We start from the raw sequence: 25,465 nt of genomic DNA on the forward strand, positions 1-25,465 counted from the left end.
TTGAAAAATTGTTGTTAAATTGTTGTTGAAATGTGTATTCATGATTAAAGTAGTCGTTACGTTTATATAATACACATATATTTTCATTAATTTACATTAAAATATGCAAATTCATGAAATAAAAGGTCAAAGTGTATGTATTTTGTTCAACAAACTATCACTCTTATCTAATCTAAAAGGGAGCTAACCGTGAATACACCGATACGCCATTGTGTCACACCGGTCTTTACTGACCTGTGTGAATGCGCGCTAAGCATTGTGGGAAACGGACTTTTTTCCATCATGGCGTTGGTAAACATAATAAACACGGAAGTGAAAAATGGTAATTAATTATTATCAAAAACAGGCCCAATCAAACCGGGCCAGCTGTAATATATAGTTGGATGCAGTTTGTGCTTCAAAAGGAGCCACTTTTCATGTCAGTCTATTGTTTGTAAGAATCACTAAACACGTAACTTAGACTAACTAAACATGTTGCAAGACTGTATCTTCGAAATAGTAAATAAATCTAAATCATAAATAAATATTTATAATTAAATACCTGCTGAAATTTGAGAACGTAAACGATTTAAAATAAACGCTGTGAACATTACAAGGAATCTTACATGTAGGCCTAATGTGTGAGAGGATTAGTCAGGGATAAAATAAAATGCAGTTCGAAGGATCTAACATTTTGAGGAAGACGTCATGGTATCTTGGACATTTGGCACTTTCATATATTTATTTAGTAGATACTGAATATGCTGAATGTGCTAATTGCAACATCAAAGACAAGCAGGTGAGATTTTTACAGCTTTATTTTTCTTGACATAATATTGTATGTTTTCCATTTAATTTATATGCCAGTGTTTTTTTTTCTCACCATTTGGGGAATGGTTTCCGGTAATTTCCCCCCCCCCCCCCAAGACGTTTCCCCCCAAAGACGTTTCCTCCCCAGACGTTCCCCCCCATTTTAGTTTTAGTGCAGATGTTTCCCCCCCCCCCCCCCATAAATTTATAATTGTTCGGCTGAAGTTTAATCTTTGTTTATTATCAAAATTATTATTTTGTTTATGAAGTCTTTAATTAAGTTTTAATATCTATGAAGCAGCTTGTATGGTTTTTTGGTTTTAGAATTGTTTTTTGGAGGGTTTAACTGTGTAATGATTGCATGTAAATCATAAGTAAGTGCATGTTGGTGTACTAGTGGAATACATGGAATGTCCTCAAAATCTTACTGAGTATCTTATACATGTTGCTCAACACAAATGCAACCAAGAATAATGTGTAATCAAGACCCGTTTTGAATACACAATTGACACCTTATTTCAGTTTGAGTGAACCTGGGCAGGGTTGTGTTAATGTAGTGTTTGTTGTTTTTTATCCAATTAAATATGGTCAATTGGTGAATTGAAAAATGGTAAAATCAAATTTAAATTAATTTGAAACTGTTTTCCTTGTAACAGTTAAATATGATAAATAAATATTTACTTTGTAACTGTCAACATTTTTTTTCATGCATTCATATGTTTATTATCAAATTATTGGACGTCGCTGATATTTTATTTTTACTAATAACTCATTTAGACTAATTAAAACAGAATTGAACTTTCCTTGCACATTATTTCATTATTAATAATATAATTTATTAGCAAATGTAATAAAAACTTATTGATATAAGAAACACAAAACACAATTACCCGTTTTTATTAAATGAATTTGTGGAATTTAAGGAAAATTAATAACTTTATGAATTAAAAAAAGGTAACCTCAAAGCAATTTATTAATAATAATTAAAACAGTGATAAACTATATAAAAATGTTTTTGTATGATAATGTACTAATCTCATCTTATGAATGACTATCCCCCTTCAAAGATGTCACCTAATCTCATCAATGCTGATTAATGGGCCTGTATATTGCACCATAAGTACCCCTTCATACAATAGCTGTTATCTTGTTATATACACTTGCTAATCCAATTAACGCTTGTATATTGCACCATAAGTGCCTGATATATTGTTCAATGGTAGGTGTGTGTTGTTACTTAATATTAGTGAAAACATAACTTTCCTATTATTTGCCTGGTTTTGAAAATATTTTCATCGTTGGGTTTCCTTTAAGTTTTAAAGAATATTTTTGAGAGGTAACACCTGAGTACTACAAATCAATGTAAAATGTTCATACTAGCTGTATTGGGACATTATAATTTAAATGTTACATAACAATTTTATTTACTTGTCTCAAAATAAATATCCCAATATGATATTTATTTAGTCAAAATAATTTGTGTTTCAGTTAAAACTTGGATATAGTTATTATTCTTCATTAAAAATCACACCTATTCCACTTTAAATGACCATCAAAGAACATCAAAGCTGTGTTTTTACTCAATTTTTCAAGGATCTCAATAAATGAAAAAAAGCAGGTACTTATAAAAACAATTCTAATTAGATCGATTTAATTGGTAAAATTTGTTTGAGGCTTTCCTAAAAACAACAATAATAAATCATTTCACTGATCTATTGATATATCTATTTGATAGGCAGAATGACAAACAGAACTAGGGTCATAAATCTGGCCCCTAAGCCTTAATTGGTAATAATATGCATGCAGTGTTATGTCTCTGAAAGTGACAATGAAGCAAATCTGCCCGTAGGCTATTTCATTTCACTCACACAAAAGGAGATAACTTGCTATTAATTTAATAGTTACTTCTAACTTGTCGCCTTTCTGTATTAAGAGGGTTTTCATATTTTAAAGTTCAATTGGTCTTCAAATGAATAAGCAATCAAAGGTCTTGATTTTGCCAACAAATAATGTTTACCAATTGTGGGTCTACTCTACTTTCTTTTAATAATTATTTCTAATTATGTTTTTTTTAAATTTTTATATCAATGGAAATTAAAATATTTTTTTCACTATTTTGTTTAAAAAGTACTTAAAGAAATCCAGGCAAGAATACATGACAAGTAAGGGTTGTGTCAAGAAGGTGCCATTTAAGGCCCTATTATCAGTTTTGGATGCCCTTACCTGTATAGGTGAGAAGACTGTGAGAAGACTGGGGACAGTGGGGCATGAGGAACAACTAATACACAGTAATTGACAGGTTCGTGTTGAATCAAGCACAGAATTTTCTGAGCATTTATGATTCATTAGAATTGAAAAAAAAATCAATCAACCAGAAAAATCCAGTTGACCAACATTGACTTATTTGCATGAACAGGTATAAAAAAGTGGGTATTATAACTTAAGACATTATTGGCAACATGTCTGTTTAATTTATATTATCAATATTGTTAATTAAGCATGGAATATTTATCAAAATTGGGGGTAAAGTTCAATCGACCAGTATTGACCAGTAATGACAAATTTGGGAGTATTGACCGGGGCGGTTTTAACCGGTAAAAACCGCCGGTTAAAACCGGGGGCGGTCGATTGGTGCCAACCATGGGTGTACTAAAGGAATACTAGAGGAATACATGGGATATTCTCAAAATCTTACACATGTTGTTTTTAATATAATTAAATAGGATTAATTGATGAATTAATTCAGTTTGTGTAAACTTGGGCTGGGTTGTGGAACTATAGTTATTTGTTGTTATACAATTAAATAGGGTACTATGTAACTGTCAAAAAAACATATGCATTCACACGCATATAATCCAATTATTGGATGTCACTGATATTTTCAATTTTACTAGTAGCTAATTAAGACTTATTAAAACAGAATTGGACTTTCCTTGCAAAGTATTTCATTATTAATAATATAATACTATAATTAGCTAATGTAATAAAAACATATTGATATTTTAATAATTTAACTCAATGATATTAATAATATTTAAATTTTCCCCAAAAAACTACGGCAGGAAGATAGGAAGGATTTTTTTTTGGAAAATCAACAGTGTTGTCAGTGTAAAATATTTGTAAAGCTTCTTCTGAGTTTGAACTTCAGTTTTACATTTTATGACCTGCAACATATTATATGCTACTTTATTTCACTATGGTAAGTCATTAATGTGTTATTTATTTTTCAACTACATAATGTGCTAATGTCATATAATGAATTACTACCCCATTTAAAAATGACACCTAATCTAAATTCATTAATACAATAGTTATAATTGTTTTATTGTAACATACTATTCCACTAAAAATGACAATCATAGAACATCAATGCTGTGCTTTTACTTAATTGTTCAATGATTTCAATTATTTAAAGAAAGAAATCTATCAGGCACTTATAAAAACATATATAATAAGGGTTTCAAAATTTAACAAACTGAACAAGTCAATTTGAACTTCTCTTGCAATGCAAATGGGGCCACTTGAAATATCAAATTGTTCCCATACTAGTCGGCAATATAGCTATGACATTGTGTCTTTTCAAAACATGCATCAGACACACCTTCTGAAACTTTTTAAGCGGTTTTGAAAACGCTATTTCATTGCAAACTTTCGTCAATAAAGGATACATGTTGTTATACAACCGAAAGTGAAAGTTCTGTTTTAAAAAACATGAATAAAGAGCGACATTGTTGAAAACTAACGAAAATTATAATTGATACTAACATAAGACCGTAATATTGAACAAAATAATACTCTACTTTTAAATTATAACATTAATGTTTACTTATAAAGCAAATTCTTCATTCATCCGCGGACTTCTTTGTGTCGTAGTCATAAATGCCTCCAAATGGAGGTGCGTTATGCGTCTAAGTATAGAGGTGACAATAACTTAGTGACGTCACCATCTATGTTTAGAATGCCGATACGCAGTACTCTTCATAACAAACAAAATGGCCTCCGACCGTACTAGGACGCAGCCAATAACGAAGATACACATTCAAATCATATCATAGTGAAACTTAATTTCAACACAAAAAGGGTAATTAACAACAAACGAATGGGTTTTATTTCATTTATGACATTATTTTTTTATTTGAAGACAAAACCTCAATACACCGATATGCCGTACGTCCAGTATATAAGCAAAAGAATCGTAGTTTAATATTTTCCAATGATTTCATTCAAATTAATCCAGGATTCGATTAATTATCTTCACGTGAGCAGCATCACTGTTAAAAGGTCACAAAATGACAATCTATAATTATTTACTTTATTTTAAATTCATTCAACAGTAAATCTTAATGTGACATTACATACATTAGTACCGGTACCCATTCGTGATTACTCAGTAATATGTTTGGCAACCAATAGCTTTGATGACGTATTCATGCAGTGATGTCATCGGGTTCCCACAATGTCATCTAAATGCCAAGTTCCGTATGCTACAAATTGTTGAAGGTTGTGTCTTTACACTTACAATTATTCACGGACCTGTATAAAATTTTGAGGGGGTAATTTTGGTGACACAATAAAATTTACTTATGTTTACGGTGATTCTGTGTAACGGATGTGTAACAAGTACGGTACGAGTTTGTGTTCAAATACATTCATGTGGCTTATTTAATGATTGATCAGTAGCTGTATTACGCACGCAACAAATGATTCCAGATACGTACATATTTTCCGAGCACTGGTAAATCAAACCCGCAAGAAGGCAAGACGTGTCAGAGGGGCATGGTTGCATGGTTAATGCTTTTTCGTATGAAATATTCTCACACAACAATGTACAAAAATTTAAAATTGAGCAAATTTAAAACAAAATTAGCACTATACAAGTGTTGCATACTGTTACGTTATAACCTGATCGAATAAAAATTTGAGAAAATCATTATTAACAAAAATATCAATTTCATGGTTTAGCCTTATGTTTATAAAAACAACGGATTAATGGCGTGGTCGTATGGTTAATTAATTGTGTTATATATCCAGACATATATTCATATTTATATTGACAAGAAAAGCCCCAGGCCTATATGTAATTTAAAAATATACATGCATAGTGTAATAGCTGTACGTTTCATGACTAAGTTACGCATCTTTCCTTATAGTACATACTAGCGTCTGTTGTTTAATGGGTATTTTTGTGTAAAAGTAAGCCAGTACACACTACACAAGCAGAGATGTTGTTTCACAATTTCTAATTGTCACGGGTGAAGCCCGTTAACGGTTTCGCAAGTATCTTGATGATTATACATTGTAATATTACTGGACCTTGGAAAGTGTTTGTATTAACATTTAAAGCGGGACTGCACAATTTTGTCAAATATTTATGAATTAATATAACATGTGTAAAAATCTTATTATACATATATTTCAATATAAATTAAAGTTAAGGTCATGTGTCTAAAAAATGCGAAATAAACCAGATATTTAATTATGAAATCGAAAATGTCTGTACAGTCAATTCCCCAGCATGTATATCATTCATGTACGACGTGAATCTAAATTTAGTTTTACGGATCATTTTAATTTCCTGCAACGATATCTATTCATACGACACACGAACACTTACTCCGATCCTAATAAAATGACGAATGCTTCGGTTATTGTAGGAAAATATGTACGAAATATCTTCGTCACAATCGGCTCGGTGCGCTTAAGTGTCTTTGCTGCATTTTATGAAATTCGTCTTCAATGTATAATTTTTCTTGCCAATTTTGTGTTATTATAACATATTTTTATCAATATATTACAATTTAACACATATAAACATCATGCAGTCCCACTTTAAGGAGCAAAATAAACATCAATGAAACTTTGTCGATGTGTGAGCAGTGTTTGACACTTATTATTCTGAGTAAGGATTTTTTTGGACTCCTTTTTTCTGAAATTTTGGAGTCCTATCATACTTCAGGAAGTCCAAACATTATGACACTTTTTATACCGATTTTTTTTGATTAACGACACATCTTAACCATAAATTATTCAATCCTCTTTGTCGTTTGGTTTCAGATCGAAGTTCAACGTGACTGCTGTTCAATCTTTGTTGTCATTTGTTATCTCAGATTGCAAAATCATTTTACACATTCCAGTAATATTTAAGCTTATTATTGTAATTAAAAAAATATGATTTTCTATAATGCATTTATATATGCTTGCTTGTTGAGCCTCGGGAATTGTTGTAACAGTCCATTGCTTTATTCCTATAATAGTTAACATAATATGTAACAAAGCCAACTAACCGTCACAAAGCACTTGAATTTATTGATTGATAGTGACATGGGGTTCTTTACGCACAACTGATTCACAGTCGTTCCCATCCTTAGTGCATTGGGACCGTTTTACAAAAGGGAAGATTTTAACAAAGTTGTTACAGGACCAGTATATGATGTAAAACAAAAAATAAATCCCTGTCCTAACTTTTTTAGAAGAAAACTTTTTTAATATGCAAGTCTTAAAATATGTCTTCATCATTTGGCGTAGCCAGTTTTTACCCGAGGGACGATATTTAAAAAAAACTTGGTAGAGGACCACAATAAAATGATACCTGCTAAAAACCAAACTTCTTGGCCTTGCGGTTTCAGAGAAGACATTGTTTAATTTTTTCTCCAAACATATAAAGCATGTAACCCTCAGAGACGGGCAAATTTTCACCCCAGGGTATTATTCAAAAAACATTAAAACACTTCGGACAAACCGAACGATTAACAAGAGTGACACCTAAATAATCCCTCCCTAAACTACTTTCACCTTAAGTCGTATTTTGGAACGGATGGATAGAATTAATTTCGTATTCAGTTGGAATAGCATGAGCACTATTGTTCTGATTGTTTCATGATGATTTAACAGAACATTTGAATTCTTGATTGTTCAAAGTTTCACCCTCATAAGGAAAACGTCTAGGCTCACTGGTACTTATATTTTTCAGCAGACCTGAACCCTTTTCAAACTCGGCAGGTATACCATTTAAAAAGCGTTCGTAGCAAATTTCATGAGGATTTGTTAAACTTCGGGAATGCTAAGAAATTTGTCATTTAATTTGACATGGTAACCAAGTTTTTGAATGCAGTTTTGTAATTTACCCAATTGTAATTTCGACAAATCTTCCGACAAAGTTTCTTATATATTGGAAATAAATATAACCTCTAGTGTAAACAATGTATATTTTGAATTAGGACCATGTAGGAACGATTATTAAAAATGTGCAAAATGTAATCACAAAAGCTCACTGTAAGTAAGTTGTGCTCATTTGATCTAATAAGGACTCTTGCTAGGTGCATCTGTGTAAGATATGACACAGCACTGTGAACAGGGTTTTTATTTAAAAATATTGTTAACAGACTGGGGTCCTTTTGCGTTTCAAGTCGTTTCACTAAAACTGGTAAATGGAATTTTATTTTTTTGCTTACATAAACTATACAATTGACAATAAAAATTGTTTCATTATTATAATACAATTATATGTATAAACAATGCATCTTCTGAAGACAAACGTGTAGACCAGACAGGGGTTTTCGTGGGATAAAAGAAAAATACTGTTCAAGTGCATAGTCACAATGATGTTATTGTTCTGGTTTTGTATAATACTGATCACTATCAATAGACCAGCAGCCTATAATCTTCCTTGTTAAGAGGCACTCTTGCAGTTCTCAAACAGTGGCTAAAGTGTGCGGTTATGACTTGGTATAAAAAACTTCCTTTTGCAGTATGTAGAGGGTGAGTATTAAATTATTTCAATTTTAACGTGACAATTAAAATGCAACTTAAGGTTTTTAAAGATAGTGTTCGACAATGACTATTTCTGAGTAAGATATTTTTTTAACAGACCTTTTGATTTTGCGAAACGAAGGGATTTTTTTATAATTCAAAGATGATTTTGAAGGGGTCCGACGGACATCTTTCAAACAAAAACAAGGAGTCCGAGTCTCATTTCCTGGAGTCTCGGACCACCAGACTCCCGTTAGTGTCGAACACTGTTCTACGTGTTTAGATAAGTACGCAAATTATGCCCAATAAAATACGTTCGAACCCTAGATTATAAAGTGTCCATATGTATTGCAAAATGTATTGATTAGTCATATTAGAATCGTTACATTATTCTGTGCATGTGTGTTTAAATGTAAATGAACGACATTTTTTCATTCTAGTTCACATATGTTGAACAGCTTCTTATATTATTATGGAATACACTGGTGTATGTTTCTTCACTTCCGTTTGATATTGTTACAAATCTCTGAGTTTGTCACTGCAGCATTTGTCGCTGCGTTTAGAGGGGAATATCGTCGGATATTAAGGTTCGTTTGGTCTTTTTTCCACAAATCTTAATCTTCACATATTGTACGATAAATAGTGTTCGTTAAATATACTTGGTCAAAATTGTGAAAGAAATTTAAAAGAAGCTGAAAATATTACATTCATTTGTTATTATACTATACAACAAATAGATATTCCCAATGAATGTTCGCAGTTCGTTTAATATGAAACTTTTACTAAACACATTTTCATTCCTCATCAATCTTTTCATTTTTTTCCGTCAGAGAATACTTTGCCTTCATAAGGAATTTTATAGTTAACACATGTATAAATAAACTGGAACTTCTCCCTATACTTGATTAAAGAACTTTTATTTTTTAGTATGTTTTTATAAATCATTTAACCATAAATAAAGCATCTACAAAGACGTTATGCAAAATATCATAATTAGTGTGATTATACAATATAAATATACAATATATTTGACTTCAAACATTATGCTCGAGAGACGGTTTGAAACCTATGTACATAGCTTCAAATGTTCGTTCGTACAAACATTCAAACAGAAGATGTTTAGTTTCGAAATATATCGATTTTAAATTCTACATAAGAAATTAGCACAGGTCGTGTATTTGTTTAATCTGCTCACGATTTAAAAAACAAAAATCCATACTTGTTATCTTCAGAAACCAACGCTGTTTCTGTATAGACCGTTCCATAATCGATAAATTGACCGCCGCCATATTGTCAGTCATGTGACTGTCCGCCATTACACTGCTGCTAACTTGTGCGAGTCTGCGATTCCAAAAGCCAAAGACGTAGAGAATACCCGCTTCACCGTAGTCGGATAAATAAATTACTTAATGAATTAATGTGAGGCGATTATCACATTTTTGTTGTTTAAATGATTGTTTGAAGTTGAGATTGATTGTTACAAATAAAATGTTTAAAATGCTTTCGTGTATTTGTTTTTTTATCTGTAATCAAGTGGTAATCATCGGCGAAAATTTGCCGGTTCAGTCGCTCTTACTATGTCTTTGATTAGACTTGTTACTTTTAACGTTTCACAAACAATTCACGCATGTATTGTTGTGTTGATTTTAATAGCCGCAACATCAAGCAGATTATATTTTAATTAATACTTATAAAAGATTCTCGCGCAATTAATTACCGCTAATTGTTTGTAATTGATCTCATTTGATAAAAATCTACATTCCAAAATCATAACATATTATATTAAGTATGATATTTTTGATACGCCTTCCATTATTTTTCTTGTTCTAACTAATATTAGAGATAAAAAATTGTGGTTTGGATTTATATTTATTTTTTTAGATGGAATTTTGTCACGTTAAAAAACGAGCTTTTTATCATGAGAGAGTGATATTGATCTTGACGACCTTTTATGTGATTATTCGGAAGAATGCGATGTATGTGATATATCTATATTTTCATCTTTGACTCATTTAACAGCTATAAAGCTAAAAATACTAAAATTTGTATTTTATAGGTCTTTGAAGTAACGCAAAACATATGGATAACGACACCAAATGTTTAGTCAATTAATCCACACAAAAAAACTCCGATAAAAAAACACCTAAATTATATTTCAAAAAATATTATTAAGCGCCAAACGAATTTATTAATACATTTATTTGCAACTTTAAAAACGCGGCATGAGCATCAAATTGAAGATTATCTGAAGACTGAAAGGCCGACAATTTGACACAATAAAGAGCTATATGCATAAGCCTTAATATTTTTTTTTGCAGAAAAGCTTCAATAAATTACAATAGTAACACATCTAATTATAAAAATATAATTATCAATGGCATGAGGACGCTAGTGTGATAAATAAATTAGTGTTAGAAAGTGTAAGGAGTGCTTTGAAAATAAACATACTACAAAGCAATATTAAAAGCAACGGACATGACAGTATTTACATGTAATTTTTATTTGATGGGTTTTGTACAAAGAATGACGCTATTGAGGAATATTAACATACAACTGAAAAAAAACACAACTTCATATGATGCAAATTGAACTGTGTACTCATGTATATTGAAAACTCGTTACTAGTGAGTATGAGTGACACATATCTAACATTTTAACACACATATATTTATATACATACATATTTTTTTTAAATATTTTTTACCTCTGTTTGGTGTCAAATGTAATTTATTGTTTTATGATATCGTTCGTGCATTGCCGTAACATCAAATCTTCATACGGAATGACGTAGTTTTAATTAACCGATTCCCGCTAAATACGTTAAATGTTTTATTTTTATATATTTTTTTAATACTTTATTTTTTCATAAATTAAACGGGCTAGTATCTTTACGGTGTACAATTTCTGATATTCTATATTGGACATAACTTTTAATTTGTAAAATATGTAACATATCTTATTTACGCAACTGTTAAGTATGTCGGAGGTAAATTATCTTACCAAATGACTGCTTAATACTACCAGGAAGATGAGACATGGTGGCATCATCAATTGTGTTTAATGACCAGACTGTCATGTGCCACCCAGTGTGGTTTATGACACCATGTGGTTAGTTAAGTCTGGACAATATCTGATCAAAACGAGATAAACGGATTATGCAGAACAAAGGGGCAATTAAACACTGGAATGCAAAGGCATACACGATTAAAAGATTGATGCAAATAATCAAATAAAAAAATATTGCATTTAATTGAATTAAATGCTTTTTTTAATGTGTCAATGTGTTAGTTTTCCAAGACAACCATGACCATGTAATGACGGCCTTAGAATTTAGAAAGAAATTCATCCGTTGAATAATCGGTGCTCTCTTATATATGTTACCGATTGTTAAGCAGCAGTGTAATGGCGGACGCGGGGAGAATTCAGGGGAGATAATTATGTAATGACTAAATTATGGAACGGTCTATAGCGTGTTATTGGTTATCGTTTGTTTAGTGGGTGCAATTATTGGATAAAATCGCTGTATAAAGAACGTAATTACGCAACCAAATGACATAAATTAATATTTGTGAGTCACGTAATCGCTGGTTGTAGCACTCAAGCAGTTATAATTGGAACCATTTTACTGTTGTCCGTCGAAATTAATAAACACACATACACACATACACACACATACACATTAAATTCCAACATATACTCACTGATATTTGAGAAATGTATACATAAGTCGTAGTGTTTTATCATGGGGTAAATGCCAACGATTTGTGCCAGAATTCAACCCCAAGTACGAAAGCAATAACTAATATGTGATGTTTGCTTTACAGAATGGGAATCCTGTATTTGAAATCGCTGTCGACTGGGGGTGCGTTGTTACTGGTGGTCTTCTACGTCATGTTCGGTAGACAGATGTCGTTCTTTTTTACCCCGGGTCAGTATAACAAATTATATGTATCACTGTAATGTATACCTAATTGCATACAGTATGTATTTATGTATAGAATATAGGTCCCGGCTTACTGTGATTTGCTTTCAAAATTAAGTTGAATCCGTGCGAGAACCGTTAATGTTTTGGGACTTATTTTTTCATTGCGTTAGAATATTTAAAACTGAGGGTTCACTTCATGGAACGCTATCTCTTAGCTATACTGGAGCCAAATAAAGAGTGTTGTTTTCTTCAGGTGTTGCGAGAGACTTGCACCAGCATAATGACAGTCTACCGGGAAATGACAATTTGACTATGTCGACGCCCGTTTCTTTGTCTTTGCTACTTCCGACGCTCGGCGCTTCGCTACCTCCATGGCCTTTTCAGCCACCGCCGCAACCAGCCATATTTCAGAAAACGAGGCCATCTACTCCAACCCCAACCGCATCTGGCGGCGCGCCGGATGATTTTTCCCACACAAACTCAGAAGACAGTGTTCTTATTAGCAAGGACTCTTCTATGGTTAGTCAATTAAATGAACTGGAACAGAGGTCAAGGCATTTAAACACAACGTGCTTCAAGGACGTTTTACTCAACGCAACTTATAAGGGAACGGAACGCGGGCGTTTTTTTCATTCTAAGGTTTACAATATCGGATATTGCAAAGTGCCTAAAGTTGGGTCTACTTTTTGGACATTGTTATTTACAACTCTTGACAATGGAGTCGATTTTGGCAAGAAACTTTTAGAAAAGAAACGCAGTTCTCTTCACGCTGGTCCTTACTCTTTTTCTTCCTCATTCACGAACCTTAAGAGTGCCAAAGTTCCAATAATTCTCCCAACACGGGACCCATATTCTCGGCTTTACTCGGCTTTCATCGACAAATCATACTTGCCCATTAGAATAAACACAAACTACGATGTTCTAAGCATTCGAAACAAATCACTGTGCGCAACTGATGTTTCTTTTCAAGAATTTCTGCAATGGATTTTGAACGAAGCGAAAACAGGCAAATCTTTAGATAGACACTGGGCACCGATTTATTCTATTTGCGGACCTTGCGAGGTTAAGGCTCAGTACATTGCAAAACAAGAAACATTTGCAAACGATATCGGCGTCTTATTAAAAAAGCTGAACGTATCGTCAGAAAAATACAACTTCATCATGCATACGCTGGAAGGCAAGCGGATCCAGTCATCCTTGCCGGGAATTGTGGCTACAATTCTAGAGCGGAGTTCTGGGGCCGAGATTAGCCGGTGTATGCCATGGCTGGAGGTCACTCGAAGGATATGGCGCTCTTTTCAGATTCAGGTTAAATAATACTAAATAATCGTTTAGAAAATCATCATGTTTTACTCGAAGGCATACTGTACAATTAAGACAGTTGTTCTGGTTTTATATTATGAAGGTATTGATAAGGTTAGCATAGCTGTTCATTAGGTAATCACTTAAAAATGATAGAATTACGGGCTTTATCAAAATATTGCTCGGAAACAGGTTACAGTTCAATAGAAAACAGCCGAAAAATGTTGGTAAAACAGTCGATTTTGATTTATGTCAATTCCCTTTTTGCTTTGTAAATAACATCTTTTTTTTCGAACCAGCTCAGATTGCTCGTCAAGGAAACTTGTTGGTATTAGATTGCCCATGTGAAAATTAGTGCATTTATTTTCGCTTCAAGTTGTCGCTTTTACATTGAATTATACAGTGAAAATATGTAGTATATTGTGACCTACAGGGCTATATTCGCGAGGACCGAGGATATCCGCAAGGTACGTTCGAGTCTATTCGGAACAGCTCAGATCCGTCATTAGTGTCCGATATAATTTTGGCGGAAATATTCAAGTATACTTTGTCGTCGGAAGAACGTAAAAATCAACGAGAAAATGCGTTACGAAAAGCGTATGATGGTGTCAGCAAAGATGTTGTTGATGTGATCAAAGACTTGTACAGTGTGGACTTTTCAATATACGGTTATTTTAATATTCCACCAAATGAGAGATAAAATGAAAGTTTCTTTGCGATAAAAAAGGTTATTTGATCGTTTCTTAACTGTTTGAGTCAACATATGTCAACAAACAGGCTTAACGTTCATGTTTGTTCTCTTAATATTCATATAATTTAACCTCTTGGCTGAATGGTTAAAAAAGCTAAATAAATAAAATAAATAAATAAATAAATATATATAGTTTTTGCTACTATATGAGCCGGGCTCTGTGAAAATGGGGTTTAATGCATGTGCCTTTAGTGTCGTCCCAGATAAGCCCCTGCAGTCCGCACAGGCTAATCAGGGACTACACTTTCTGCTTTCGTTGTATTTTTCGTTTAAAGATAGTCTCTTCTTAGAAAAAATCAAGTTAAAGCGGAAAGTGTCGTCCCTGATTATTCTTTCGGACTGCACAGGCTTACCTGGGACAACCCTTTATGCACATGCATTAAACCCATTTTCACAGAGCACGACCCATATGTTTTAATGTGTAGTTATCGATTCAATGAATTGTGTTCTGAATTTGCAGCAATTTCCATCAAGACGCATAAATAATCTTGGGTTATATAAACGGTAGGCAAGGACAAATAAAGACCAAAACAAAACTACCTGAAAACAAAATTTCAAAAAACACTTTGTCGTGTTTTTATGCATTCATGGCGATAATTGTTTATATTTATAAATGAACCGATCTGTCATATGTATTTGGTGTTACGCCGTAAATGTACACGAGAGAAAACAAAATCGATTGGCTAAAATGGTTGATAATCTCTGCTAATCTCTGAGAAAATACAGTGTGTCCAGCAGTTCAAATGAAGTGTTCTCATTGCTTAAATTGTGTATTATATCAAATGACGTGCGAAAATAGGTTGTATGCCATATGCGGCGAGTATAGCTAAATACTAGCGTGAACAATCGCGCAATCTACCGCTTGCTAATCGCGAGCTATCTCTTTTAAATAACACATCAATTCGTGGGCTCCTTAACAGTCGGCGTAGCTCCTGACTACATTTCAAATCCACGGGCTGGCCTGCAGCTACGTTGGCTGTATATGGCCGAAGTCCCATTATCGCATGACGCTGCAGTCCGCACAGGCTAATCACGTACGACACTTTCCGAATAAACCGAATATATACTAGAGACTTCGTTATAAAGAAAAATTCCAAAAAGCGAAGAAAGATTGTCGTCACTTAGCATTATTATGTATAACTGTTTTGCTATTTTATGTTAAATGTATTACTGTACGAAAGTGGAAAACAAACAACTGACGTCTGCTATAATTGGTGTTTTAAAAAGAGGCGGAATGAGGATAAGTCGTTAAATTCAAGGTATTAATGTATGTTAATAACGGCTACATACAACCAATATAGCCATGATAACTACTATACACAACAACTACGAAGACTATTTGAATTGTAGCATTTTGAAGAAACGAATACTAAATTAAACAAGCTAAACTATTGAAACGAGGCATTAAGGTGAAACAGTAAATGCAAAAAGAAATCTTGTTTATAGGGGAAGAAAGTAAATAATTACCATTTGGAAATTTTCACAAATCTTCGTTGACATGCATATTTCAATAGTAAAATTATTTTAAAACAACTGTGATTATGCAAATAAAAATTAAAATAAGGAAATAATACACTTCTAAAGTTTGCATTTCAACGAGATGTCCTCTTTATGAGGTAACCATGTGCCCCTCGTGTGTAAGAACCCCTTGTGGGCTCTCTCAACGCGCACGTGGCCACGGGCAAAGAGCTCGGGGGGCTGGCTTAGGCGGTGCCCGTATGTAGATGACGACAGCAGTGGAACTGTGCGCTGCCGCTCCTAAAATGTGATTTTTTATATATAAATAAAGCAAAATGTCCGCTGATATCTCGTTTCATTATTTAAATTTTTTTTTAAATAAAAACTATTGTCTCAGTAAGCAATGGAACTCTTCGCTGACGCTCCTTAAATGCTTTTCTTTAATTTAAGCATTCTTTCCGCTCATTACTTTTATCAACAATATAGAAAAGTGTTTTTTTCCATTCGATACAACTGTGATTATAACATTATTGTTGCTGATTTTCCTTTTAATGGCAAAGGGTAAAACAACCCGATAGTCCTTAACAGCTCGAACAAGACTTCCCAAGACGTAGCACTGCTATAAAACCCTCTTTTAAATAGCAAAACTAATTGTCAGGTCATGACAAAAGTTTGGCTCACATGAGTATTGTGTATCTGCGAAATAAATAACGATTTTGAGTTTTGCTGAGAAAGCATTAAACGACAACGGATTTATGGGCTGATAAAGGGCGCTTAGTCATTTAAAGGTGCCTTTTCACAGATTTTGGCATGTTTTGAAGTTTGTCATTAAATGCTTTATATTGATAAATGTTAACATTAAATTTTAAAAGCTCCAGTAAAATATCAAAAATACAATTTAAAAAAGGAAATAAAAGTAGCCCGCAGCAGGGCTCGAACCAGTGACCCCCGGAATCCTAAAGTAAAAACGAAATAGCCAACTGAGCTATCCGGCCAAGCATACATACTGGCGTATTTTATACGCTATATATAAGCAATATTCGTAGTTTCACAAATTTAAACGACAACAACAGAACTCTCCAAATTATTCAATCGTTTCGCGTTGCAACGCTTTATAATTTTTAGGTTTTAAATCGTAAAATAATGCTTATAATGGCTATATTAGACCATGGCAAATGTTCAGTAATACTGTTTCCTCACAAATATCATAACTAAACCGAAAAATCGCGATTCTGAAACAACTTTTTTCAATTTTGTCAATTTACCAAACCGTGAAAAGATCCTTTTAAATGGAATATGTTAATCTCATTATATTGTAGACGTATACTACCTTAGCATAATATAGTATAGAGCAATTGAAATTCGTTTATTTCCGTTCTAGTGTTCCCGAGTGTAAAAAATTATGTTTTGCTCGAGTGCATAGAGCATCTTTGACGTATAAAAGCATTTTCAAGTCGGTGTTTTGTCTATAAAGTGTTCTTGGTGTCATTGGAAAGATTTAATAAACAAGTAAATTGATCCCTTAATTTATCACACCTCTTCTGGACAGCACTAACACGATTCTTGCTTTGGGAAAACAAGGCTAAATGCATGTGCGTAAAGTATAGTCGCAGAATAGCCTGTGCAGTGCGCACTTGCTAATCTATGGAAGGGTACATCTGCCAGTTCTCGCATTATGCTTTATGGCATTGTATTCCATGAAATTCACTTTCCATGTTGCTATTTATAATTGCATTTTGCTTTATGACATTGTATATCATGCAATTCATTTTTCATATTGCCATTTAAACTTGCATTTTTATATTTATGATATTAATTGAAATGATACGTTTGAGTGACAGTTTTTTTATGGAAAGATTTTCCGCCAGTATAGTACATGCTTATTGCTTAATGACAATTTCATATTTCTAAATGACAATTGTTATTGCTTATTGACAACTCCACTTCGACATATTACAACTTGCATTTGAATTCTGTTACATTACAATTGTATGTTTTTTCTTGCATTTGCTTTAGATACAATTCATTGTTCATGCGCCTTAAGGCTTATGTGCAGTCCCTTTATGAAAAACATTTGTTTTTGGTGCAATATAATTTGCGTTCAGCTTTTCAATATTGAACTGTTAATTTATACTCCTGCATTTTATTTCTGTGCTTGCCTTAGTGCATTTTACTTTGTTGCTGTTTCGATGATCTTTGTATGCATGTACAGCGTTATTTTATTACATTTGACGTTTTAGCGCATATTATTATACAGGGAGACAACTCTGGCTGGTCTACTAGGATTTCGGGCGTGTACACTACTTTTGTCGAAACATTTATATTGACGTCCGAGCTTGTTTTGCTGATAGTACATAGCACAATAAGATATGCATTCAGAAAAGTTTATTCTAAAGAATATGAGTACGCGTGTATGCGTGCGTTTATATGTGCATGTGCGAATGCGGTGGTTGTGTTTTGTGCGTTCATGTGTGTTTCCATGCTTATGACGATTGTGCGAGAATATATTGCGAACTAAACCCACATGCACCGAGTGGGTTTGATCAAGTCCGCCTATGTGAGAAGCGAATGAACAAGGGTTGAACGCTCTGAGCACTTAGTAATTGTTAAATGAGAAATTAAGCACTATGTGCACTGATGGCAAAATGCCGGAAAAAACATTATGTTGGACAATTAATATTAGTTAAGCTGGTACATTGACTTTCAACAACAAAAATGTTGCCATCTTGTGTTCCTACCATTAAACTACACTCAGTTACTTATATGAGCATCTAAACTTCTAAGATAAACATTATTGAAGACACTATGAACGACGATGTGTTTTTTTTTTTTTTTGAAACGGTTTATTTTGATTTTCTGAGTTGTTTTAGAATGTCTTCAAATTTGCACTTTAAAAACGGTTCTCAATACGTTGTCCCCTGACAGATGGCAATTTACACAAAATGCTTTAAACTGTTAAAAGGATGTAAAATATAAAAGTTGCATGCGTTAAAGACATTCATCGACATTCCTTGTCTTCTGCGTTGCAAAGATGCATTTCCAATAAATAATATATCAGTCAATTTGTAAACGGTCACACGCATTTAAATAAAACTGGCTTATAATCACTTATCATTTAACAATATAATAAAATATAACTTTTCAAAATATAAAAACAATTGAGATTTGCGTATTCTAAAATATGGTGAAAAACAGTAGATTCTTTAAAAATAAATAATTGTTATGCACTCAATATTTTACGCAATATTGTACTCTTGATTATTTTAATTGTACAATCCCTTTATTTGTCCTTCAAATTAATTGATCTTTTTTATGAATATTTATTTTTTGGCAATATCTCTGATCTTGTTATTTAACGAATGTTTGGACGAATTTTGACATATAGCTGCAATTTCTGGATATTAAATTTTAATATTTTTCTTTTCATTTTTAAGTAAGTATTGTTCTTCGGTGTGTGGCGTGTGTGTGTGGGTGGGGGGGGGGCGGAGAACCCGGAGGAAACCGCTCTTCCGGTATTATGACCACTACCAAAACCCAAAACTCACTTGCGCCCGGAGTGTGAATAGACACCGGGTCGCCGGATATTTTTTTGACTTAACGCAACTAGATGGACTTGTGCAAAGTTTTGCAAAATGACTATTTTCAGAAAAAAAGTGTCATATATTCAAACAAGAATGTATACATTTTTGTAAACAGGCGAAATAACGCGCGTGGCTAAGAAAAATTATTACTCATTATTCCAAATCAATAAAATAATAAAGCTTTTGTAACGCTTATCTGCGATAATTTTTAAAATACGAGTATTACTAACATAGCGTTTATAATTAGCAATAATTTATAAAAGCGTGCTTGGAGCAGTGGTAACACTCTTGCTTTTGCTTCCACAGGACCCGGATTTGAATCCCGGGAAAACATTATAGATTTGTCTACAAACGTATTACATGAGATTTTTCTAAACATCGAAAATTTGTGAACTAGAACCTTAAAATCATTTCTAAGATCTATGAAAGCATGAAAATGACGTGCAAATCTTAGCATTAATTAACTGCGTAAAATAAACAAAATATCCATGAACGACTCCAATGTGCGCAGCTGTGTTAATAATTAACGTGCTGTGTGACTGAAACGCAAAGACGGATATACGCAAGTACTGACAAGCAAACGTTTTAACCATGCATCAAATTTGCATGGGCACTCGTAACTAGCCTGCTTCTGGGGTTTAACTAACTCGCAGAGACAATGCTTTTTCGACAAAAATAGCTAGTTGTTTAATAGTAAAAAAAATAACTTGGCGTTTAATGATCCCGTCATTTCTGGTTCTCCGCTTTATATGAATTACATATTACACATTGTCATATCGCATTTGATTAACTTCATGTTGCGTCATGCTTTGCAACATGCTAAGTGCATATTGCTTTCGTCTTGTTGAATTGCTTGTGTAATTATAAGTGTAATTGCTAGTGTAATGACTAGTGTAAAGTCGGAATGTGCAAACAGTATTTTGGTAACGAATAGCATAATACAAAACGCATTTGTCATGTACCAAAATGCAATTGTATGACGTCAACATGGAGTAGTCGTTAAGCAATATGCATTTGTCCTTAAGCAATATGCAATGGCCATTTAACAACATGAATGGACTGGCGGACATTGCCTTCCATAGAAGATGCCATGTTTGCACAGCAAAAGTAACTAGGCAAATTCAAATGCCCTGTATCAGAAAGCAAGTAGTTAAAATAAGAATGTCATCTAACATCATGCATGTTATGATTTAAAAAAAAACATTGTCATTTAACCGCATGCATGTACTGGCGGATATTCGCTTCCATACCAATCAGGCACGACGCTTTCCGCCTAAACACAATTTTATTTGAGAATTGACCTCATTTGAACGCAAAATACAATTAGAGCGGGAAGTGTCGCCTCTAATTAGCTTGTGCGAGCTGCAATGCGGACTCTGGCACAAACATTAAACCCCGTTTTCCCACAGCGATGCTCATATATACAAAACGGAGAATGTGCACATGTCGAAGGAAATAGAAGCTGTTTACCTCATCATTAAAGGAATAAGCGATCTTGTTGACGCTCTTCCGGTCGTCACGATGCATCTTGGCGTCATAGCCATCTCCGCGTTTGACGAATCTTTCGTATGGGGGTATGACATCAGCCTATTTAAAAATATGAAAACATCGGTCGTAAAGGGTGATGGTTATAACGTTAACCTACTAGTATATGAAATTATGAAAACAATTTATATGGGCCTATGTTGATTTAGTAGTAGAACATGAAAACACATCCGATATAGTTGACATTACGTCAACCTGATTTATACTATGAATGCATCCGATATAGGGGGCATTACGTCAATCTATTGTAGCACATAAAATCATCCGATATAGGGGACAATTCGTCAACCTGTTGTAGAACATAAATACATCTGCTTAAGGGGTAGGACGTCAGCCAGTAAAACATAGAAAAAGGCGGTATACAATTAGCCTGTGTCATATTCAGTGATGTCGTTGAATGGTTGAAATACTGCCTAAAGAAAGCAATGCACACACGTTAACGGACGATACGAGGCACGATTAAGTAGCATATGAAAACTTCGTAATCGGGTTTTAACGTAAGCCGAAAGCAAATATTGTAACATGTCTTCAAGCGGTACAACAGCCTACATATACTGTCTGTTTGTCTTTAGTATTATATGCGGTCAGAACACTGAACATTTTTAATATATCGTAAGCGGCCAGACGTAGTCTTTTGTTTAATGGGAAAGACTATATAATATGTTATGACGTCAGCCTAAATCGAAATGTGAAAAAATGTCGTTGGACCTATGTGGCCATGTTTGAGTTGGTAGAGGGCCGGAATCACAAAGCCCCGTAAGGAAATCTTAATTTAAGCTGTATATTAGGTACACTTACAGATGAAATTGTATGTAGGAAATGTCTATGTTTAAAAGAATAAAAGACATTCAATTAATATATACTTGTTTATTTTACACATGTCAGTGTTAATAGACCTACGCACGAAATAACCTTTGAAGGCATGAAATTTGCTTCAATGTAACCTAAGAAGCTTTGCAAAAACGGGTTTAGTATTCCAATATCTGGAAGTCTATTTCATACCCAATAAATTAAAGATCTCTAATAAGATTACCGTTTAAAGTTAGAAAGCGTATGACGTTAGTATGCTTTTTAGTCATTATTTAAAGAAATGATTTTCCAATATTTCTTAAAATTGACCTTATAAAGTCATGAGTAAGACACAATATTATTTTCATATAATTATCCACCAACCCCTTGTTTTCATCATCGTTTTGACGTTATAATTGAAGTCTATATCAACCAACGAAACTACGACCACGTCCAGCCCATATCTCGGAAACTACGACCACGACTAGCCCAGATCCATAGCCATTATCCTCACCATCTGTATCAAAAACACCAACGCAACTTCTACCACAATCATCACCACCGCCATCAGCAACGCAATCTCCACCACCACTTCCGCCGCTGTCACCATCGCAATCACGCCGCCCAATATCCACTCGCTTATAGTTTCAACCCTTTTATTTCTGCTCGATTTCATCAAAATCCTTAGGCTTATTGAAACGCTTTCAAGTCCGTTTTCTGGAAAGAACCACTACTTCGTGTCATTTGGGGAGATATAAAAAACGCTCTCAGATTGGTGAACGAGCCCGTAACCTCGCTGTCGTTGGGCGGACACCAAATCTACTACGCCAAGGCGACCTATACGCTTATACGTACCACCGTGTGTCGGATGCGAGCCCCAAGGAAGGTGTGCTTCCGACCCGCTATGAAGTCGTCCAGCTCGTGCCTGCTCCAGTATCGTATGCCAGAAGGCCAGGTCTGAGAACCTTCCCCGACCACCGTTCGGTGCTTCCGGCTGATGTTATTTGTCCTCTGGATGAGATATGAAGTAATACTTGCATTTCAGAATATCCAGTTCTTTACTTTGAACATGATTTATTTTCAAACAAGAAATATCTTTAAACAAGATATACGGCGTTGATTGTGGTCGATGTTTATGAACGATCAAAAGTTATCTCTATGAGATAAAAAGTAGCGGATGCCTTTTTTCTGCGCAGTTCTTAGCTACATCACAAGCAAATCAATAACGGGGTGTTGCGCCAGATTTCGTGGCTTATTTTGCTTTATGTGATATTTTTACTCAGATGTCTATATTTACAGAATATAAAAACACAAGAAACATGAAAATAAACGAGTGCATATAGGTCAGCCGGCAATACTCGAATCTTATTTAATTGCATAATTATAGTATAGTGAATTATTGTGCTCATGCTTAATAAACTGGTCAAAATGGATAAATATTTCTAATTAATTTTATCAAAATTGGTCCTTATCATGCAAATGTTGAAAACATATTAAAATCGATGATTGGCATACCACAATAATATTGCCGAATATCTTTATTTAGTATCTTTCTGATCAAAACAGACTTCAAGTGCACAAAGTTTACGAGCAGCGTTTATATAAAGATTTCTGCAACTGACCGCAAACTGACCTTGATACCTTGCGGATTGGAATGCAATGCGTTAAAGTTAGGTAACAATTCTGCTGCTGAAACGACGGCTTGCTTACGCCAACTGAACTCGACCAAGGCAACAGCTGTGCCTAAAATATTGATAAAGCGACTAAACGAACTATTTACTCCATCAGACAAAAATAGCATAGATTCCAATTTTGTCCTTCAATGAAAAGGTCGCAACACCTTCTGCGAACTCCGGTGATGAACTGTATATAAACTCTGACTTTCGCGGGCTGAAATGCAATGCAAGTAAGTACTAAATATGAGAATATAGCCTTTAGTATAAACGCTTTTGCGCTGGTAATTCTCTCAAAATAAAAGGTGAACGCACAAACTGTATTTATGTCGAAAATTGATTGTAAAACTGTTCTATCTATTGAGCCTTTTCATTAGAGATAAAATTGTTTCATGCAGTAAAACAGTGTTACAAAGACGCGGATATGTTTCCAATGTTCTGGTGTTATACTCAAATCAGCCAATGGAATAAATGAAGTGTATTCATTCGTACCTAGCCGCGGGAAATTTTATTTGCATATTATTGGATACTTACAAAGGTCAAGTCAGGACGAAAAGCTGGCTTAATACAGCTTACGCCGAAAAATACAAATAATGACATTATTACAAATGTTAACATATTGGCCCATACATACATTATAGGACAAAAGTACGCCATTAAGTTTTATAAAATTACCGAGGTTCTTTCCCTTATAGTTAATCTTATCTTTTTTATTTTTTGGTGCACATGTTTATTCAAGACTATGCAATTTATCGAATAAACTTATCCGGTTCATTGATTGATGATTTAACATTATTTTAGTATATATGTGAGTTTATCTAAAACTGCATACATGCATTATTTTCACAAAATGGACAAATCAACGATGATACACCCATGTTACAAAACACCCATTACATATGTGTGTTTACAACTCTAAACAGCCACCTTTAAATAAGCGTGGGAATATAAGCAGGAGTAATTTTACTTTAGTAAAATCGTTGTGGATCAGTATGAATATGAACTACCGTGGTTCACACTCTAATTAACGGTACTGATGCGTTTTCAAAGAGTTTTCAATAAAAAAGAATGATTTTTTGTAGGCGTGAGATCGTATGTACTCACTATAATAAAATTGCAGATAAAAGGAGTTATAGGTGCGTGGCAACGCGAAATATCAATTGTTTTACACATGTCTGTATTTCGGGAAAGATTATTATGTTCCCCTTTTAAAGTTAGCACATACTGTCTCAATAACCTGGTATACATACCTTAAAAAGACGCTTAAACCAGAATACAAAATGCCGACATACAAACATAAATGACAAGGTTTTGACTGAGCTCTCTATTTGGATAGATATTTTAAACCAACCGAACTTCCTTGCTCCTATTTTTCGCTTATCGGTGTATTTTAGTGATGAACCTTATATGTATAGCCCGTTTTATCAAAGGAGCTTTATTTATACAGCGTATTAATGACAAACGACGTTAGAAAATTAACAATATGGCTATATTTATATTATTGTGTCATATATAAAGTGTATTATTAGATGTTGGACCATTTTTATCAACGCCTCTTGATATTCAGTCTAAAGTTTAAAAATTAAGGGAACATTTGTAAAACGTTCAATTTTTAAACAACAAATATTAATATTATTCAAATAGTCACTTATCCACTTTCTCAATAAGATCTAAAGATAATTATACAGATTTAACATGTTCAGCTTACCCATACTATGTTTTTCCACAACCCCATTTGTTCTTGTGGGTTAAAATCCTTTTACCGTACCTTTTGTTTTCAATCGTCCTCCGTTTTGTTTGAAATTATTTTATTATTTTTTCTTTAAATCCTAAACAAACAAAGTAATAGCTCCCTCGTCTCCTTGATTTAATTCGTCTTAGAAACGACGTTGAGTGACGTAAG

The 25,465-nt window shown here is 33.7% G+C and overlaps 2 protein-coding genes across 3 annotated transcripts; one reads left to right on the top strand and one right to left on the bottom strand.

Moving 5' to 3' along the window:
- The first annotated feature begins 8,474 nt into the window (after nucleotides 1–8,474).
- Nucleotides 8,475–14,535, top strand: LOC127838831 (uncharacterized). The gene is made up of 4 exons (XM_052366829.1): nucleotides 8,475–8,547; nucleotides 12,363–12,466; nucleotides 12,717–13,771; nucleotides 14,199–14,535. Exons 1-4 carry the CDS (start codon nucleotides 8,507–8,509, stop codon nucleotides 14,463–14,465), a joined length of 1,467 nt encoding a protein of 488 aa, XP_052222789.1. The 5' UTR covers nucleotides 8,475–8,506; the 3' UTR covers nucleotides 14,466–14,535.
- A 1,316-nt stretch (nucleotides 14,536–15,851) lies between these two features.
- LOC127839264 (uncharacterized) lies at nucleotides 15,852–25,465 on the bottom strand. 2 transcript variants are annotated; one of them, XR_008030257.1, is made up of 4 exons: nucleotides 25,331–25,465; nucleotides 22,745–22,900; nucleotides 21,026–21,142; nucleotides 15,852–16,274 (listed from the first exon to the last, which is right to left on the bottom strand). XR_008030257.1 is itself a non-coding variant. In XM_052367543.1 (4 exons), exons 1-4 carry the CDS (start codon nucleotides 25,295–25,297, stop codon nucleotides 16,095–16,097), a joined length of 480 nt encoding a protein of 159 aa, XP_052223503.1. In that variant the 5' UTR covers nucleotides 25,298–25,430; the 3' UTR covers nucleotides 15,852–16,094. The 2 variants fall into 2 exon arrangements, 1 of the variants encoding a protein (XP_052223503.1); XM_052367543.1 differs by having other exon boundaries at nucleotides 25,271–25,430.

This window comes from Dreissena polymorpha, chromosome 7 (genome assembly GCF_020536995.1).
Source record: "Dreissena polymorpha isolate Duluth1 chromosome 7, UMN_Dpol_1.0, whole genome shotgun sequence".
In the NCBI taxonomy this organism is placed as follows: Eukaryota; Metazoa; Mollusca; class Bivalvia; order Myida; family Dreissenidae; genus Dreissena; species Dreissena polymorpha.

What these genes read in the sequence shown, in the direction of transcription:
- LOC127839264 (XM_052367543.1), bottom strand. Translation starts at nt 25,297, where the DNA reads ATGGGGTTGTGGAAAAACATAGTATGG. An exon ending in TGTGGAAAAACATAGTATGG is followed by an intron (nt 22,901 to 25,270) that starts GTAAGCTGAACA and finishes TATCTCATCCAG; the next exon opens with AGGACAAATAACATCAGCCG. An exon ending in CTTATTCCTTTAATGATGAG is followed by an intron (nt 16,275 to 21,025) that starts GTAAACAGCTTC and finishes ATCACATTTTAG; the next exon opens with GAGCGGCAGCGCACAGTTCC.
- LOC127838831 (XM_052366829.1), top strand. Translation starts at nt 8,507, where the DNA reads ATGACTTGGTATAAAAAACTTCCTTTTGCAGTATGTAGAGG. An exon ending in GTCGTTCTTTTTTACCCCGG is followed by an intron (nt 12,467 to 12,716) that starts GTCAGTATAACA and finishes TGTTTTCTTCAG; the next exon opens with GTGTTGCGAGAGACTTGCAC. An exon ending in GGCGCTCTTTTCAGATTCAG is followed by an intron (nt 13,772 to 14,198) that starts GTTAAATAATAC and finishes TGTGACCTACAG; the next exon opens with GGCTATATTCGCGAGGACCG.